Below are 20,103 nucleotides of genomic sequence, written 5' to 3'. Positions count from 1 at the left end.
AAGACCCTAGAAAGTGCTGACGATCATAGGGATTTTGGTGTACCTGCCCACAGGTCCTTGAATGTAGCAGGAAGGGTTGATAAGATAGTTAAGAAGGCATATGGGATACTTGCCTTTATTGGTCAGGCACTAAATTTAAGAATGAGGAGGTTATAATGGAGTTGTATGTAACATTAGTTAGGCCACAACTAGAGTACTGTGTGCAGTTCTGATTGCCACATCATAGGAAAGATGTGATTACATTAAAGAGGGTGCTGAAGACATTCATCAGGATTCTGCCTGGGCTGAGTGATTCAGCTATGGAAAGAGACCAGAGGCTGGGGTTATTTTCCTCAGAGCAGAGAAGGTTGAGGTGGGGGTGGATATGATTGATATGATAGAGTTCTGAAGGACACAGATAAAGTGAAACTGTTTCCTTTAGTAGAGGGGTCAATAATCAGGGTGCATGGTTTAGAGGGAATTTAAGGAAAACTTTTTTCACCCAGAGGATCACGAATATCTAAAACCCACTACCTGAAAGAATTGCCCTTTATTCACTGCAGTGGGAAATGTTCCTTTCAGTTGCAGAAGAATGATATGAAGTTGTGCAATACACCAAATATGTGAATGGGTATCCAACTTAAATAGAGGCTGACATGACAACCTTTGTCTGTCATACACTGGATCATCGCATGTCAATGGCTTATAACACACTGACCCTTGTGGATTCTGTTTCTCTGTAATGTCAGGCAATCTTTGCTGTTGTTCTGTTTTTGCAGTGAGACCACAAACTGCTGTGAACTTTTTAACTCAACAGTAGTAATTAGTTCTGCAAAGCAAATACCCTTTCAGATTTGATAAGAATTTCCTTTAGAATTTAGAAATAGTAGGAATGTAGTAATCAATGATTGAGGACACAGTAGGACATGTTTATAATCTGTGCTTTTGTTTCGCAGGAGTCCACTGCTGGGCACTTCACTGTTGAAGAAAGGTATCGCTATGGATTTGAAATGGCCATATCTTGGCATGGCTTTCTTTATAGCTGTCTCTATCACCATGACTTGCTGTTTCGTGTGGCAGTACAAACTTCCAAAGAAAGACATGAGTGAGTGAAACCAATTTTTTTAATGACTTGGAACTGAGGTTCGTTGTTGTCATTAGTGTTGCTACAAAGCAAAAAGACTTCATATTAGTACCTTTCACACCCCAGGGTGACTTTACTGCCTAGGAACCAGTTTTGAAATGAGATCGTTGTTGTAATGTAGGCAACCAAGCTCCCACAAAGAACAATAAACACCTAATCTGTTTCAGAAATGTAGACAATTTGTAAAACAATCCAGCAGATGTAGCAAGGATGTTTCCACTGGCTGTGGAATCCAGAACCAGGACACACAACCTCAGAAATAGAAAGCAAACCATTTAGGACTAAGATGGGGGCAAATTTCTTCATTCAGAGGGTGGTGAATTTTTGGAATTCTCTACACCTGAGGACTGTGCAAGCGCAGTCAACTGGAGTCTCCAACAGAGAGATTGATAGATTTCTAGTTACTAACGACATAAATATAGCACAGGAATATGACATTGAGGAAGATGATCATTCATGATCTAGAATGGTGGAGCAGGTTCAATAGTTTACTTTTGCTCTGATGAAGTTGATTGAGGATAAATATTAGCCTGAACCCCAGGGAGAATTTATCCTCAATCAACTTTCCTGCTCCTCTTTGAAATAGTGTTATGGGATCTTTTATGGTGCTGTGCAGAGATTCCACCAGAATTATACTGGTGATACTAAGGAGGAGGTGCTGGGGAGGCTGACAGGTCTGAAGGTAGATAAATTACCTGGACCAGATGGAGTACACCTTGGAGTTCTAAAGGAGGTAGCTGAGGAGATTGTAGAGGCTTTGGTAGTGATCTTTTTGGAATCACTGGAGTCAGAGAAGGTCCCAGAGGACTGGAAAATGGCTAATGTAACTTCCCTGTTTAAGAGAGGGAGGCAGAAGATAGAAAATGAAAGGCCAATTAGCCTGACCTCAGTCCGTTGTAAGACTTTAGAGGCCATTATTAAGGATGAGATTGCAGAGTACTTGGAAGTGCAAGGTAAAATAGGGTGGAGTTAGTGCAGCTTCTTAAAGGGGATGTCATGCCTGAAAAATCTGTTAGAGGAGGTAATGAGAAAGTTAGACAAAGGAGAACCGGTGGACATGATCTATTTAGATTTCCAAAATGCCTTTGACAAGATGCCATACAGGAGACTGCCCAATTAGATAAAAACCAGGATATTAGGGACAATGTACAGGCATGGAAGAGGATTATCTAACTGGCAGAAGGCAGAGAGTTGGGATAAAAGGGGTCTTTTTCAGGATGGCAGCTAGTGACTAGAGGAGTTCATCAGAGGTCAGTGTTGGACCACAACTATTCACGCTATACATCTGGATGAAGGAACTGAGGACATTGTTGCTAGGTTTGTAGGTGACACAAAGATAGGTGGAGGGACCAGTAGTGTTGAGGAAGTGGGGAGGCTACAGAAGAACTTGGACAGGCTAGGAAAGTAGGCAAAGAAGTGGCAGTTCAAATACAATGTGAGAAAGTGTGAGGTTATACACTTTGGTAGGAAAAATAGAGACGTAGACTATTTTCTAAATGGGGAAAGGCTTCAGAAAGCTGAAGTACAAAGCAGCTTGGGAGTCCTGTATCAGGATCCTATTAAGGTTAACATGCACGTTCAGTTGGCAGTTGGAAAGGTAAATGTTGCGTTAGCATTCATTTCAAAACAACTAGAATACAAGAGCAAAGATGTACTGCTGAAGCTGTATAAGGCTCTGCTCAGATAACATTTGAAATATTGTGGGTAGTTTCAGGCCCCATATCTAAGGACGGATGTGCTGACTCTAGAGGGGGTCCAAAGGAGGTTTACAAGAATGATCCTGGAGATGAAGGGTTTGTCGTGTGAGGAGTGGTGTCTCCAGGTCTGTGCTCAATGGCGTTTAGAAGGATAAGGGAGCATCTGATTGAAATTTACAGAATACAGAGGCCTGGATAGAATGGACATGGAGAAAATGTTTCCACCAGTAGGAGAGACTAGAACCCAAGGGCACAGCCTCAGAGTGAAAGGACTGAGATGAAGAGGAATTTCTTCAACCAGAGGGTGATTAATCTGTGGAACTCATTGCTGAAGAGGGCTTTGGAGGCTAAGTTATTGAGTGTATTTAAGACAGAGATAGATAGGTCTTGATTAGTAAGGGGTTCAAGGGCTACGGGGAGAAAACAGGAGAATGAGATTGAGAAACCCTCATTTTAGCCATGATCAAATGACAGAGCAGACTTGATAGGCCTAATAGCCTATTTCTGCTCCTATATTTTATTTTCTTATAGAGTATCAGCTTGGATTTGTGTTCTGAACTCAATGGAATGGGTCTGTGACCCCATAACCTTCTACCTCAGAAGTGAGAGTGCTATTGATGGGGCATCTGCTGACCAGCACAATACCAACTGGGTATTATTTTGGGTACCAATTTCCTACCGGCAATTATCTCAGATGGAAGGCCTAGGTAATCATTTGATATTTTTCCTGACCCCAGCTTCATCTGCTTCTCTACCATTGTGGTGTCATATTCAGCTAACAATGTTTTCTAGGAATCTGAGTCTTCCAAATAAACCTTCCTCACTGGTGCCACTTTCCTGTTTGTTTCAGATGAATTTGCTTTGTCTAAAGAGCCTAAATCTGTTCAGATGTGTCCCAGGCATCCCAAACCTGTACCATTGGTACATCCCATGCCAATTATAAAAGAAGCTCTCAACAAGGTTAGTAACTAAAATATTGGAGAGTCTCTTGTTAAAAGCATTTCAAAAACCTAGAATTTGGGATGAAGTTCTGATCAACACAGACTTTCACTCTTTGGAAGTGCAGTTTTAATTAGATGGCGATTTCTTAAATGTTGCAAGAGTTGAATTACTCTTTTTTCACTCAAAACTTCAGAATTATAAAAAATTGAATTTGAAATTGTTTTGAGAATTATCATTTTGTCAATTACTTTGATATGGACACTGATTAGAATTACGATAGTGTAATGGGCACTAATGACGTGAATCAGCACATTATTCTGCAAGCGAGACTGTTAGGCAAACAAGTTTTTATTTTAAATCTTATTTGTTCTAAGAATGTGAGCAGCACCAACATGGCAACATTTCTAACAACATCTGCAGTTCCTTCAGGTCACCAAGATTCAATGTAAAGCTAAGGGAAATTAAACAGTTGGGCTTTTACAGCGATCTAGGAGCTTTCATTGTCATGATTATTCTGGTGCTAACCCATAAATTACAAAGTGTACTGATGGACCTCAAGTTTTGTATTGTAGGATTTTAGAATCAGCTGTAGAGATAGTGGATGCACTGGTAATAATCTTTCAAAAATCCTTAGATTCTGGGAAAAGTGCCAGAGGATTCGAAAACTGCCAATGTGACACTCTTATTCAAAAAGGGAGCAAGACAAAAAAACAAGTAACTGTAGGCCAGTTAGCTTCAGCTCCGTCATTGGGAAAATGTTTGAGTCGATTGTGAAGGATGTATTGGCAGAGCATTTAAAAACACATGATATAACCATGCAGAGTTAGCATGGCTTCATGAAAGGGAATCATGCCTGACAATTTTATTACAGTTCTTTGAATTTGTAACCGGCAGGGAAGATAAACGGGAGCCATCACATGGAATATATTTTCTAGAAGGCATTCGATGAGGTACCACAGGTAAAGTTACTTAATAAGAGCTCACGGTGTGTTAGAGATCAACATCATTGGCAGTCCCTTGTAGACGAGAATGACTCTCTTCCACTCTCAGGCTGAGTCCGCAGGTGGCTGTACAGATCAATGCGGCTTCCACAGACCCTGCCACACTTGGGGCAGAAGGTGGTCATGGGATGGGGTGGGTGGGGCGTTGGAGTGGCAGCACGATCCTTATGCTGTTTCACCTGGCTTTCACTTTTTCACGACAGCAAGTCTCGAGGTGCACAATGCATTCCCGGAAACTCCTTCTCCACTTTGGATGGTCTTGGGTCAGTGATTCACCAGTGAGGCTTGAGAGTATCCATTAGCTTGGACAGAGGATTGGCTAACTGATAGAAGACAGAGAGTTGCTACAAGGGGGCATTTTGACAACGATAACCTGTAACTAGTGAAGTGCCATTAGGATCAGTACTGGGGCCACAATTATTGACAATATATATTAATGACATGGATTAATCAAGTGAACGTACTATCACCAGGTTTGCGGATGACACAAAAATAGGCAGGAAGGCAAGTGGTGAGGATGACACAAGGAGTCTACAGAGGGGTAACAGGTTAAATGACTGGGCAAAAACTTGGCAGATGGAATATAATGTGAGAATTGTGAAGTTAAGCACTTTGGCAGGAAGAAAAGAAGAGCTGAATATTATTTAAATGGGGAAAGATTGCAGAAAACTACAGTGCAGAGTGATTTGCTGCTCTAGTGCATGAATGACATAACGTTAGCATCCAAGTTCAGTTGTGTATTGTGTAGGTAGTTAGATCTGGCCATTACCTACTGCCAGAGTAAATTTTCACCACTGTCCTTTGAGATGGCTGACCTGTATTTCCAAAGAGAGTGATTCTCCCTCCATTGATCATATATTACAGCAGCACCATCTTACCAGCCACAAAACAGGAGGCCATGTTCTGCACTACACATGACCATTGACTTATTAACATGTCTACATGTGAAGTTTGTTTTCTCTTCATTTTTGGCTGGCGGTTGTTCTCCTCAACCCCCAATCTTTGCTGTATAACCTTTGGTAAAGGCTCAAAATGATTTTAGCTCTAATTTGAAGCTCTACAAAGACTGAAATGATATTTGGCTGCCTATTTAACCTCTACATAGGCATATTCCAGATTGACTCCAGATTCCAGTAAAGGAGGTTAGTTGTTGGTGCAAAGAATCTAGACCAATTCTTCATATGATTCAAACTCACAAAATTACACAAAGTCTGCAAAATGTGTTTTTCCTTGGCTCATCTGTTTAAGGGAGCACAAAGTGGGGCTGTTTGTGAATGATATGGAACTGTAATATTGCTGTTATATTGCCAAAGACATGAAGTTATGCGAATGGATTACAAGTAAGACACAAGATTTATTATGTAACCAGGCTTAGATATGGCAAGTGAATGTTAATCTGGATAACACAGATAAAAGCAAATATGAGTGTAATATGAAAGGATCTTGATTTCAGTTAGTTTAATGGAACTTTGCAATTGAGTTAACATCAAAATGTCTCTACTGGCAAAGGCTGATAAATAAAAAGGTTTGGGGAAAATTCATAAATCATCTCTTGAAACCAAGCATTCAGAGAAAGGTGTCCAGGAGGCCAGAAGACTGAGGGAAGATATGACATAAGTCTTTGAAATAGTAAAAGATAAATTTAGTGAATATCTTGCTTATAATAAGTTTTGATTTCAATGGTAATGATACTAAATGAGGTGTGCAAACGAGCTGCTAATTCACTCAAGCAAGCATGAATCACTGAAGGTGGGATTGCAGGTGCAGCAGGTGATTAAAAAGGCAAATGGAATTTTGTCTGCCATTGCTCGAGGGATGGAGTTTAAAAACAGGGAGGCTATGCTGCAGCTGTATAGGGTCCTGGTGAGGCCACACCTGGAGTACTGTGTGCAGTTTTGGTCTCCTTACTTGAGAAATGATATACTAGCACTGGAGGGGGTGCAGAGGAGATTCACTCGGTTGATTCCAGAGTTGAGAGTGTTAGATTATGAGGAGAGACTGAGTAGACTGGGATTATACTCATTGGAATTCAGAAGAATGAGGGGAGATCTTACAGAAACATGTAAGATTATGAAGGGAATAGATAAGGTGGAAGCAGGGAGGTTGTTTCCGCTAGCAGGTGAAACTAGGACTAGAGGGCATCGCCTCAAAATAAAGGGAAACAGATGTAGGACTGAGGTCAGGAGGAATTTCTTCTCCCAAAGGGTTGTGAATCTGTGGAATTCCCTGCCCAGTGAAGTGGTTGAAGCTACCTCGCTGAATGTTTTTAAGGCAAGGCTAGATAAATTTTTGAGCAATAAAGGAATTGAGGGTTATGGTGAGTGGGCGGGTAAGTGGAGCTGAGTCTCAAAGATCAGCCATGATCTTATTAAATGGCGGGGCAGGCTCGAGGGGCCAGATGGCCTACTCCTGCTCCTAGTTCTTATGTTCTTATGTTCTGTCTACCCCATTCACTCAGGGATTATCACATTTCTCATTATATATTCTTATGAAAGTTATATTTCTCTTTGTCTTTGAAGATTAGAAGTGGAACTTAGATAGGTAATGACTGTCTTTTATAGGTTGACTTTCTGTTACGTCATCAAATACATGCAAGGAACCTACCATCAATTTCAGCCATTGTAATATTTAACGATACTGTGCTGTGGACTGGAAATTTTGGGAAAAAAAATGCATCTGATGAGTTTTCACCTCCACCAAATGAATATACTGCTTACAGGTAACTTTATAAATCCTATCTAGCCTGTGAGATCAATCTTAGTTCCCACAGGAAATGATTTTGTCAATAATTCCATGTTGTTTGTCTAAGTCACTGTTACCTGTAGCCGACATTTATTTACAAGAGATTTTATTTCACAAATCACCAGATCGGTTTAGATGCAGGAGGCCCTTCAACCCATTGGTTTCCAATATAATAACCCAGCCATCTTCCTATTTCAGCACAAGCTGCATCTTACATGAGCTTATTGCTATGTCTAATCCTTCCTGACAATCCCTCATATCAATGCATTATATATGCAATCCCAGATGTCAATGCAAAACCTGGCCTTTAGAATTCTGAAACTGTGCCCTCTTATCCCATGGCCCTATTGTATCTTATTGTATAGATTTATTTTCTCTATTTTGCTAACTATATAATTTGTGGTATTTTGGCTAGGACTAAAATGTGACTCCTACTGGCCTCCTTATGCGATCTCTTCTTGAAATTGAAGAGCCATTATCCCAACAAGTCATTGTATTCTGCTTTGTCTGTCTTTCCTCATCTTGCTTGGATGCAATACTTGGTCATTGCCTCTAAATCATACGTGTCCTCCCTTTACTTCTGTTGCAACTTTGCACCTAGCGGTTCATTTTTACCTAAGTAATCCATACACTTGCTGTGTCTAAATGTATTGAATTTGCTTTGCAATTGATCAGTGAAGTTCATACTTGGAGGAGCTCTTGAGATGACAATAAACCCTAGATTGGGGTCATCTTTGAATTTTACTGATGTGAAGTGATCTATTACACCCAGGTTATTTCAGTACACCAGAGAGAAAATCCCAACAAATATCCCTGAGCAACCTCACTCAATATCTCCTTCCATTTCAATTTTTAGTATTTGATTCCCCCTGCGAGTAATTTGTTAAGAAATGTTCTCATTGAAACAAAGGAGGTTGAGGAGCAATCTGAGAGAAGTGTACAAGACTATCACAGGTTTAGATGAGGTCAAGAAAGGATGCTCCCATTAGTTGCTGGTACGAAGATGAAGGGACACAGTTTTAAGATTTATGGGCAAGAGATGCAGGGTAAGGGTGATGTGGATCCTATTACCTATGAGTGTGGTGGAAGTGGAGATGATTTCAAAAGGAAATTGGATGGGCACTTGAGGGAAGTACAATTTCCAGACATGGGGAATGGGATTGACTGGATTGTTCTATTGAGAATAAACATAGATTCGATGGGCTGAATGGCCTAATGTCTGTGTTCCATAATGTGAATATGGTAGAGCTTTTCATTCTTTCTTTTCATTTTCCTCTTTTCTTTTCCATGGCCTCCATTGACAGGACCTGCTTTCCCCACCTGGTGCATTCTCAGGCTGTTATGTACCCTGACTCACACAGCAATGTGCAATACTATTCTTTAAGGTGCTCCAACTGCCACTCACAACCCTTATTCCACAGAGGGCAGTGTCATTCTGTCTCCTTCTACTGGTGAATGAAGTTGAACAGTCTGAAAATGTTGGCTTCAATCACATCATCATTCCAAAAAGTTATAGTATGGTGCTAGTTAGATTTTACAGCTATAATCAAAACAGCTCACTAAAACCTTGGAGTGGCTGGTGTACTTTGCATTCATTTGAAAGGAATAAAGGACTGCATCTGTAAAACACTTATATTTATCAAAATTATCTCAAAACATTTCACATGTAGTCAATGATTTTAAAATGTTGTGATTGTTACAAAAGGAAACAACTTGCATTTATATTCAATCACAGCTTTCTGGTACAACTCAACAAAGTCAATTAAGTGTTTAGTGCTGCCCAGGACACCAGGGGAACTCCGTGGTCACCTTTGCATCAGCATTTTTTTAATGTCCATCTGAGAGAGAAGCTGTGAAATTAAGCCCCATTTGAGCACATAATCCACACTGAGATTTCAATGCTGAAGAGTTAATCTTTGGATCAAACATTAAGCCAAGACTTTGTCTGCCTTCTCAAGTGAGTGGACATGTACATGTTTGAAGAACAGCAGCGGAATTCTCCTGGCCAACTTTATTCCACAACCAAATACAACAGATCGTCTTGTCATTGTTGTTTGTCAGAATTTGCTGTGTGTTAATTGGCTGCTGCACTTCCCAGAACTTTAAAAAAGTATTTAATCTACTACCAGATGCTTTGGGACATCATGGGTAATAGAAGTGACTGTTTAGATGCAAGTTATTTTCTTTTCTTCTTTTAAATGTGATGCTCAAAGTGCTCGGCAGATTGTCTAATGGAACAAGTCCATGGTAGGAGTGGACTGTCACTTGATGACAAGTTTTTACATTGTTTTCTGTGAAATGTTTGCAGAAGGTGGTGTGTTATCAGTCTGTCTCCAATCATTTCACCTCAGTAGAACTATTTTAAAATGAAACCAATGGCAACTTGTAAAGGAATTTCTGAGCTGGAAGGTATTTGATGATATGACTAGAATGAAGATCTATAATGGAGCTAATAGTTTCAGTCAAGTATTTTTAAGAATCTAACTCTATAAGTGATTCTGGAAGATCTACTCGACCAGGAACTTTACAGACTGAAGCGTTATGTGAATGAGCCCTATACCATAACACGAGTGTTCAGGCCCCAGTGACTGAATAGGAGACAGCCCAAATTAGAAGCAAATTTCTTACCTACTTATCAAAAGATAAAATAAATTTTGTATTTCTTATGCAAACTATTGTAAAATATGTACTTCTGATGGGATTCCTTCATAATACCAGTCGATATGTAAAACTTGAAAAAAAACAGAGCAGGAGCTCAGCATGTCTCACAGCATCTGTGGAGAGAAATCAGAGTCAACATTTCAAGTCGAGTGATTTCTCTCCACAGATGCTGCTAGACCTGCTGAACTTTTCCAGCAATTTCTGTGTTTGTTTCTGCTTTACAGCATCCGCAGTTTTTTGTTGCAGTTTTGACTTAACGTGTAAAACTTTGTGCTCACAAAACGATTGGAAATCTCAAAACAAATTCCTTTTGTTTCAGGATTGCAAGTATTTCCAAGATCTTCCCTGCTATCATGCTGTACAAACTCTGGCAGGAAGGAAAAATTGCATCTCTGGATGATCCATTAACAAAATATGTCCAAAACTTCACAGTTAAAAACCCACTGGGAAATTCAAAACACTTGGAAAGTAAATATGAAGCAGATGGCCTGGTATTTCTTGAGCGAGGGGAAGCTGCTGCAAAACTATCATCTGTGACATTGAAACGAATGGCCAGCCAGCTGTCAGGTGAGGGAAGTATTTTACAAAGTCAGTTGAACAAAATTTTGCTGACGTATTAAATGTTGTCTCATTAAATTTTAATAGAAGCAATTTTACATCAAATAATAAAATTAGCATAGAATATGCCAAAGAACAAGCACACCTAAGCCAATTATAAGCTTATACACATATTTGTATCTAGTTTTACATGCCAGGGACATTTATTGAAAATTCTCCATGATATTCAGGGCCTCTCATCCTGTGAAGTGTGCTACCTATGGACCATTCTTGCTCAGTGAACTAAGTATCTGAAAGAATTAGTATTGCAAAATATGAAATTAAAGAATCATCCTCTGCCAAGATAAATCTTAGATAAGCTCACAAAGCTGACATAACCTCAAAAAGCTGACAAATTAAAAACAGGCTTCAGTAAAGGTGTATGGCCGTCTCTAGCGCTGATGTAGTCAGTGCAAGACAATGAATCAGTCAAGTAAAGTTGGCCTTTTAATATTTAATGACGTAAGGAAATGTGTTTGACACTTAAGTGCTGTGGTGATCCCAGCTGCCAGCATTACTACACAAGTTAGCTCTCAGAATGAAATCTAGCTGATAGGTTTTTTTACTTTACTTAATGCAGTGGTCAATCACTGAACATGATCACATGAGACTAGTGAATTTCTTTTAAGAACAGAAGTTTATTTTAAAGTGAGAGGGGAAAGATTTAAAAGGGACCTGTGGGGCAACTTTTTCATGCAGAGGATGTTGCGTATATGCGACAAGCTGCCAGAGGAAGTGGTAGAGGCAAATACAATTACAATATTCAAAATACTTTTGGACAGATACATAGTTAGGAAAAGTTTAGAGGGATATGGGCCAAATGCAGGCGACTGGGACTAGTTTAAGAAACCTGGTCAGCATGGATGAGTTGGACCATAGGGCCCGTTTCTGTGCTGTATGACTCTATCAGATATGTAAAACCCAAGCTATCAAAATATAAAATACAGTTAGAAAGTTTATAAAACACACACCAAAACCAAGTTTCAATCTGTTTCCCAAAACTATCCATTACCATGCTAAAGATATTGACCCTCTATTCAAGTCTTTAAATTCTACTTAATTGATTCTGTTCAGTAACAAAAACAGAAATTGCTGGAAAAGTTCAGCAGGTCTGGCAGCATCTGTGAAGAGAAATCAGTGTAAATGTTTCAGGTCCAGTGACCTTTCCTCATTCTGATTTCTCTTCACAGATGCTGCCAGACCTGCTGAACTTTTCCTGCAATTTGGTTTGTTTCTGATTTATACAGCATTCGCAGTTCTTTCAGTTTTGATTCTGTTCAGTTTTTGACCTGTGAACTGTGAAGTCTCTTACATAGGTACTTACAACTTGGAGAAGTTAAAATTTATCAGTTTTTAATGACACAAAGATTGCACATGCTAAACTTTATTTGCTTAACAGATCTGAAAATCTCTCTTCTAGGAGAGAAACTGCATTTGCTTCTGACCATATTTGGGTCTCATTATGACCATCCAAAAACTTTTAATCTCTGGTTTATCAAAAATCAATCCATGATTATTTTGAACTGGAAACAAGCTAACTGCTTTCAATGTTTGTTCAACCTGTTGTAAATCGTTACAGTATATAAAAAAAAATCCATTAACACTCCAGGGGTTCTCAGTCACCATCTCTCTCACAAATACTGGATTAGGCTCCTGTATCAGAAGGACTGTGTGACCTAGTCTTTGAAAAGAGTCCTTTCATGAAAATAATCAGCACCTCACTTTCAAATACAAGCTGTAAAAACGATATTTATATACATGTAAATCACACACCTTTCATCACAGTACCCTCTGAAATGGCTACTTATCTGTACCATATTTTTACAAAACCAATGACTGTGGATGTGCCTATATCATACGAACCGCAGCAGCTCAAGAAGCTGGCTCCTCCTACCGTCTCAAGGACAATTAGGAATGGACAATAAATGCTAACATTGCCGGCAACGATCACATCCCAAGAACATAGGAGCACCACCTCCTGCACATTCTCTGTGATGTTCAGGGACTATCTTCCTGAGAAATGTGCTACCCTACGCGTTCAAATTTGCTTTGTGCTCAATCAGTGAACTAAGTATCTCAAAAGATTTGGATAGTATTGCACGACAAAATATAAGGCCACACACCATCCTGACTTGGAAATATATCACTGTTCCTTCAGTGTCATTGGGATAAAATCCTGGAATATCCTCCCTAACAGCATTGGACTGCAGCAGTTCAAGAAGGCAGCTCACCACCACCTTCTCAAGGGCAACTAGTGAGGGGCAATAAATGCTGGCCCAGCCAGCGATGCCCACATCCCCTGACCAAAAAAAAATTAAAAAGGTCAAGTTTGTTTTGTAATGTAATTGGTTTCTGAACTTGTCATCTTTTCAAATCCTTTGAAGTTCTGATCGTGCTTTAGGGGAGCTAAAGGTTTTGAAGGCATTTCATTTGAGGTCGCTCCAAAGAAGTTGTTGGATTTGGTTTCAAAAATCTTTAAATCCTATATGGAATAATTTGCAGGGTTACCTAGGCGACTCAGATCAACAAGCCTGCTCTGGAATGGAAACACTGAGATGGCACTGAATCTTCTACGGGATGATTTACTCATCGCGGATCCTGGTACAAGGTTTGAATTCAGCTTTTATAGCATCTTTTAACAAAAACGTCATGCAAAATTTTAAATTTTGCAAAGAAGCATAGGGGAAGCATCAGCCTGGTGGTATTATCACTGGATTGTTAATCCACAGACCAAGATAGTATTGTGGAGACCTGGGTTTGAACCTGCCATAGCAGATGGTGGAATTTGAATTAAATTTTAAAATTTCTAGGCTTAAGAGTCTAATGATGACCATGAATCCATTGTTGGGAAAAACTGATTTAGTTCACTAATGTCATTTAGGGAAGGAATCTGCCATCCTTACCTGGTCTGGCCTGCATGTGACTTCAGACCCACAGCAATGTGGTTGACTCTTAATTGCACTGGGCAATTATGGATGGGAAATGAATGTTGGCACAGCCAGCAACACCCTCATCCCGTGAATGAATTTTTAAAAAAATTGATGACCAATTAATACTTATGGCTGTTTCTTGATTACTTTTAAGAAACAAATCTCATAAACCACCCTTCTCTCGTTAAATATTCCAATTTTTCTTTCACCAATGCCAACAGTTGATTAAGCCTTTCATGAAAGTAGCACAACCTGCCTTAATTAAAACCGTAGGATACATCTCTCATCTCAATGGAATAACAAGTGCAGTTTTAATCTGGTTTCCATCAAAAGCAACTGTAGGAAAACTGCCTGAAAATATACTTGATTGGGATTTTACTGTCGCTATAACTAATCTGCAAGACTCCAGTGTGATTATGCTTGACAGACAAATATCCCATGAGTGTGAGATGGAAGGTGTGTTATGGTTTTATAGTGGGGGTTGTATTTCAGGCAGGAGTTATGGTGCACTAATGGATTAATGTTGCAACAAACTGACATCTGAGACAAATTGAGTGAAAGCAGATGTACATTTGTCTGAAGAAACTTTCTAAATTTGATTGAGAGTTACTCCACCATTTAACATAATGTGCAAAGACTCAACTTACTGTAATAGAGCAGCACCTGAGCAATGATGTGAGATCACTCCCATAGCTTAAGGTCTTAACATTAACCGAAGCAGATCAGGAACTGGTAGCAGAATTTAATGCATTTGTTTACTTAGGAGGTCAAATTTTACAACGTAATTGTAGGGGTATGAGTGCTAGGCTATGCTACCAGGATGTGCAGGGTTCCTAACTAGTCTTATCTCACTGTTGAATCAATAAGTCGAAATCCAACTTCTCAAAGTTAGGTTCAGGGATTGGATTTAGCTTAGCTAACTTAGCTTTTTGGGCTGTGAACATTGGTATTTCTGCACATAGCTCTGTCTTTCTTTTCAAGCTGGACTACATTCACATTTGCGCCGCACTCCTGCAGCATTACAACTGTAGCCTTAGGCAGTTGAGAGCACTAAAGTGGCTGTATCAATTCATTCTGTTCTGTAAATTGAACAAGGAAGATCACTTCATCAGTGGTCATTACCCGCTGTTATAAAGACTCTTTAGCCTTACAGTTGCAGTGAGATCCTACAAACTCTGAGTGACCATACTTGGAATATCTTGAAAGCCACTCACTGTCATGGTCTCCAAACAATTTCCCAAGACCAAATGTCCAGCTGTCATTGCATTTATGTTGAAAGGACATTCCACCACTGCCTTTATTCCCAATGCATTGTAAGTGCAAAGCATCCGCTTAAAATGTTTCCTTATCGCTGGGTGTTTTTCTTAGAGTCAATGATTTCCAGTGAGAGAACAAATGATGAACTGGATGATAGTGTAGTGATGTATCCAGAAGTTGAGTGAAGTGCCAGTGCTTTCCATTCATGTTCATCTCTTTTTGCTTCACTGATTTTTGCTGTCTTGCATCTTCACTGCATGTTCAAGATTTTAGGTTAAAAACATTGCCAGATAAAGTAGAAAAATGTTTCTCACAGCAGAATGAATAACCAAGAATCAGCTTGGTAAGAACTCTGGCTCTGTTCTTATCATTGAGCAAGTAAAAGAGGCAGCAAGTACAGGACCCAGAGCTTGTCAGTCCTCCAGCAGCCACAGTGTGGGTTAAGCATCTCCCTGGAAGTAAAGAGCTCTCTTCCTCAGGAGGGATCTATAACCCCCAGCCTCTTCTCTCTGTGCCTTGCCAAGCTTTACTCTAGAAAAACGGGCAATTATCTCCTGAAATAATGTGGAGGTGCTGGTGTTGGACTGGGGTGGACAAGATAAGAAGTCACATGATACCAGGTTATAGTCCAACAGGTTTATTTGAAAACACAAGCTTTTGAAGCGCTGCTCCTTCATCAGGTGATTCCTGAAACAAGAACGTAGGCAGTGTGGAATACATGTGACTGAGCCAAAACCCAATTCAGTACATGCAATCAACATCAAAATTCAAGGGGAAGATACAAAGTGAAAAGAACAAAGTAGATTGGGAGAGATTTCTGAGTGAAGGTGCTACTCAGATCACTGATGAGAGACGGCTAGTGTGTTAGTCATCCCTTTAAGGTGATGAGTGAACAGTATGTGGACAATGCAGTGGTTAAAGAAGAATGTGTTCAATGTCAGGCAGATTAGCTTTGTTGAGCACTTCATTGTTTGTATGTAGTCCTGCCATCTGACATTCACAAGGAGACAGTGTTGATGGAGGTGCCCCAGCAGTGTCATTTGTTTTCTGTACAGAAAGAGAGTGAGAATGACAATTGCTCTGTGTATTTGAATTTTGGGACAGAAGCACAGTGAATGACTCACCAGACATGTTCTGTGAGGCAGCAAAGGTGCTGTTGGCCTTGGAAATTCGATTGTCTTCATTGACAATAGCATTGGTTATGATAAAGCTACCCAGATAACCCTCAACTGTTCTGCTGCATTGAGGTTGCTGCTGTTAACGATGATCAATGATGGATTTAATTTCCTCAGGGCCATGGTGGGTACAACACTTCTGTCTTCTGTAGGATAATAATGAGACCATAGGTATTTTCTGTGTCAGGGAAGCAGTTCACAATGAGCTCCATTGTCTCCCCCAGGCTTGCCAGAACCATTTTTCATCAGTGTTTTGAGCACAAGGAGTGACATAGAATCACAGAATCCCTACAGTGTGGAAACAGGCCATTTGGCCCACCAAGTCCACACTGACCCTCCTCTGCTTCTCTCTGTTTTGATCCCATTTGGACCTTCTGTCCCCACTCCCCTCTCTTTGGGGCCATTGTTGTGCCTTTGTGTACCTCGAAATATTTAAATTATTTGACTTTGGCATTTTGTTGGTTCCAGCCATGAGTTAGTCAGTGGCTAAGTGCCCCATTCTGCCGTATTTTCAGCAGAGGTTTGGAGACCCATTCATTTATTACTGATGAATAAATATTGTTGGAAACAACTTAAGAAAATTGGGGAGATCTAGTAGCCAGATTACCCACCACAAATTTACACAAGCAACTCCCATCCTAAATGTGAATTTAGAATTCTAGGATGACAAAAAAGGCACTTGAAACTTATGGCAGGAAGTGTATGCAGACATAAGCTATATTGAGTGTAAATAGATGCTGCATAAGGCCATAAGACATGGGGCCAGAAGTAGGTGATTCAGTCCACTGAATCTGCACTGCCATTCAATGAGATCAAGGTTGACCTGATAATCCTCAATTCCATTTTCCTGACTTTCTCCCATAACCCTTGATTCCTTTCCAGATTATAAATCTATCTCAGCCTTGAGATAAAAAGAATGAAAATATTGGTGTTATTTAATGTGTTTATTTAGGGAAGGAAATGTGCAAAAGCAATCATAAGAAGTGTTGTAATAAGTGATTGACACTTACTGTTCTGTTTTTCTCAGATGCCATTACAGTAATTTGGCATTTTCCCTCCTGGCTCACATTCTAGCCAATCAAGTCGCTGGATCAGAGTATCAACGCTGGATTACTGAGAATATTTTAACTAAACTAGGAATGGAGCACACTGGATTTGAGTTTACACACTCAGTCCGTTCTAAGCTAGCAGTTGGCGTTTACAGCAATGGTCAGCCAGCACAGCTATATGATCTTGGTTGGTACAGACCCTCCGGCCAAATGTATTCCACGACTGCGGACCTGGCCAAACTAGCCATGGTGCTTTTGGGAGCTGTCCGCCGAGATCTTCTTGAGCCTGACACCATAAAAATGATGCTCACTCCAGTCTTCAGGTGCTCTGAGGATTACTTTGCCAGCAAAACAGGAACGCCGTGGGAAATCGATGAACTCTTTGGATATGACATCATTAAAAAAGAGGGCGATTTGGATGGTTACTCAGCCACATTCTCCCTGATTCCGAAACTCAAATTAGGATTTGTTATTTTGATGTCAGGTTCTCGGCCTCAAGAGAAGGACTTGACTATGAGAGTTTATGATTATTTAATACCTGCAATGGAGTCTGCATTTCGACAAAGCAAAAGAGTTCTTTCTCCGCCTCCTCGCTCTAAGCCTTATGTTGGTTACTACACATTTGCAAACTTGACCTTTTATGAGATTAAGAAGGAGAAGAATGGAGTGTTAGCAATGCAGCAGTTTGGCCCTCATATTGAAAGCTTGATTCCTGAGAGGTATCGAACGATCAAACTCTGTTATTTAGAAGAAAGGGTATTTCAAATTGTATTTGAAAAAGAATACCCTTGTGTCTTGAAATTTAGCACAGCTTCAGTGTCACTTGAAGCTCAAGATGGACAACTGTTTAATTTTTTTCCATTCAACAGGAAAGGCCTATCTCCTGGTTTTGACGCTCCAGGCCTTAATACGTATAATATCCTCCGCATCAGTCAGAAACCAAAATTTTGAGAACAGGCAACAGACTGCAGCTATTTTAGGAACATTTGATAAGCCACTTTTTATAGATTGAAGAACATGGGGAATTCTGGAAAAAGGGAATGGGCCATTGGTGAAACAACCCTTCTCAAAGCAGACACCGTTTATGATGACGCTATCATGAGCTACCACCATCTATTGATCCACTACTTTACAGAACACACGGGCTGGGAATTTCCTGGGAATTGCTGCTGTTCCCGTGCCAAATCTTCATTAGGATCATGGCAAGAGAGCGCAAACAGCACTCTGAGGAAATTCCCGGTCAGCGTTTCTTCTGTTTCTGTAGTGGTTGTCACGAGGTCAGCCAAGTGAACCCCATAGAATAAGATTGGGGATGTTAATCTGGTCCAATCAGGGAACCGTGGCTGACAGATAAGAACAGGAGTGTCAGACATCCTGTTCACTCCGAGACCTGGCTCTGAGGGAGTTGGATCAGTGTCAAGGGCTCTCCACTTGTAAATAAAGGGTGACTTGGTGACAGGATACTGGCCTCTGTGGAGTTATTTCAGTGGTGATGAGAGAAAAGCATGCTCCTGAAGAAATTCGCTCGCAACAGTCATCTATGAGTTAGGGTAGGCATTTCTGGCCATTATTTGGGAAGCTTGACTTGTTCAACCCTGCTGTCAAAGACTGAGCCCAGTAATTGGAAAGAATGTGTTACTTTCTCTGAGCAAATGACATTGGAGCAGATAAAAAACAACGAGCAATTCTCCTGACAGCTTGTGGACCCACAGTTTTCTCAGCTATTAGGATCCTAACTTTCCCTGAAGCAACAGATACTAAAAACTTTAAGGAGTTGGCAGATTTATTATTACGATCCCAAGCCTCCTCTAATTCTGAGATGTTATTGGTTTTAGCTGGCAATTCAGGAACCAGGGGAATCCTTGTTAGGAGTTTTGACAAGGTAAAGACGCCTGGCAGAGGCATGTCGCTTTGGATTAACCCTTAATGAAATGCTGAGACACCGTTTGGTATGTGGGATTAATGATGTAACCATGCAAAAGCATCCACTATCTGAAGCCCAAATAAACTTCAATCAGGCACTACAACTGGCTTTGTCATTAGAAAATATGGCAAGTGGAGTATATGAGTTACAGGGTATGCCAATGGAATTGGACATCCTCACTAGGCCGACTGAGCTTGGGGAACACAACTTGAATGAAAGCAATTGCAGAGTCTCACTCAGGACATATCCTGAACAGAGGGACTTTAGGTCAACCCACACCAAAACCCCAAAATTAAGCCAAGCCTCAAACTAAAGGCATGACCTTTTCAGTGATCGCAGAATCAGTCTTTAACAAAGTTTGCTCTGGACTCCAGCCTGTAAGTTTGTGCAAGATCTCGGCCAGGCAAATGTGGATGCATTGAGCAGATACACCACTGGTGGTGCTGCACTAGAAGAGTCCATAATGGTTTTAAATTTTCCAGACCCACTTCCAGTCACAGCTGGCAATATCAGACTCTGGATGCAGAAAGATCTGGTCCTGGCAAAACCAAAAAAGCTGGCTTCATGGGAAACCAAAAGGCCATCACAACCAGAACTGAAACCTTTCTGGATCCACATAGATTAAATCACAGTAGATGACGGCATATTATTGTTTGGGGGGGGCGCAAGAGTGATTCTTCCAAGCAAAGGTCGCTGCCAGATACTAGCTGAACTCCACCAGGGTCATCCAGGGGTCTCCAAAATGAAGATGCTGATGAGAAGTTAAGTCTGGTGGCCAGGATTGGATGCAGACATAGCCGCGTTAGCGGGGCAGTGCCCAGAGTGCCAATAAGGACAAAAATTACCACCAGTAGCTCCCCCACATTCATGGGAATGGCTGGGTAAACGACGGACTTGGTTACACATTGACTATGCAGGTCTTTCATGGGCTCAATTCTCTTAGTCATTGTGGATGCCCACTCAAAGTGGCTGGATATGCATAAGAGTTCATTTGTCAAACATGTG

The 20,103-nt window shown here is 40.5% G+C and overlaps 1 protein-coding gene across 1 annotated transcript; it reads left to right on the top strand.

Annotated features, from left to right (window-relative positions):
- Positions 1-978: 978 nt before the first annotated feature.
- On the top strand, positions 979-18,125 carry lactbl1b (lactamase, beta-like 1b). Its single transcript, XM_020514444.2, has 6 exons — positions 979-1,084; positions 3,671-3,780; positions 7,325-7,482; positions 10,486-10,733; positions 13,266-13,371; positions 17,153-18,125. Exons 1-6 carry the CDS (start codon positions 979-981, stop codon positions 18,123-18,125), a joined length of 1,701 nt encoding a protein of 566 aa, XP_020370033.1.
- The last annotated feature ends 1,978 nt before the right edge of the window (positions 18,126-20,103 follow it).

This window comes from Rhincodon typus, chromosome 31 (genome assembly GCF_021869965.1).
Source record: "Rhincodon typus isolate 14 chromosome 31, sRhiTyp1.1, whole genome shotgun sequence".
Classification (NCBI taxonomy): Eukaryota; Metazoa; Chordata; class Chondrichthyes; order Orectolobiformes; family Rhincodontidae; genus Rhincodon; species Rhincodon typus.
Note: the sequence above shows the minus strand (reverse complement) of the source record. Positions and strands in the feature narration are given on the sequence as shown.

Coding starts and splice junctions, on each gene's coding strand:
- lactbl1b (XM_020514444.2), top strand. CDS start 979: ATGGATTTGAAATGGCCATATCTTGGCATGGCTTTCTTTATAGCTGTC. Junction 7,483..10,485: donor AATGAATATACTGCTTACAG/GTAACTTTATAA, acceptor CTTTTGTTTCAG/GATTGCAAGTATTTCCAAGA. Junction 10,734..13,265: donor AATGGCCAGCCAGCTGTCAG/GTGAGGGAAGTA, acceptor AATAATTTGCAG/GGTTACCTAGGCGACTCAGA.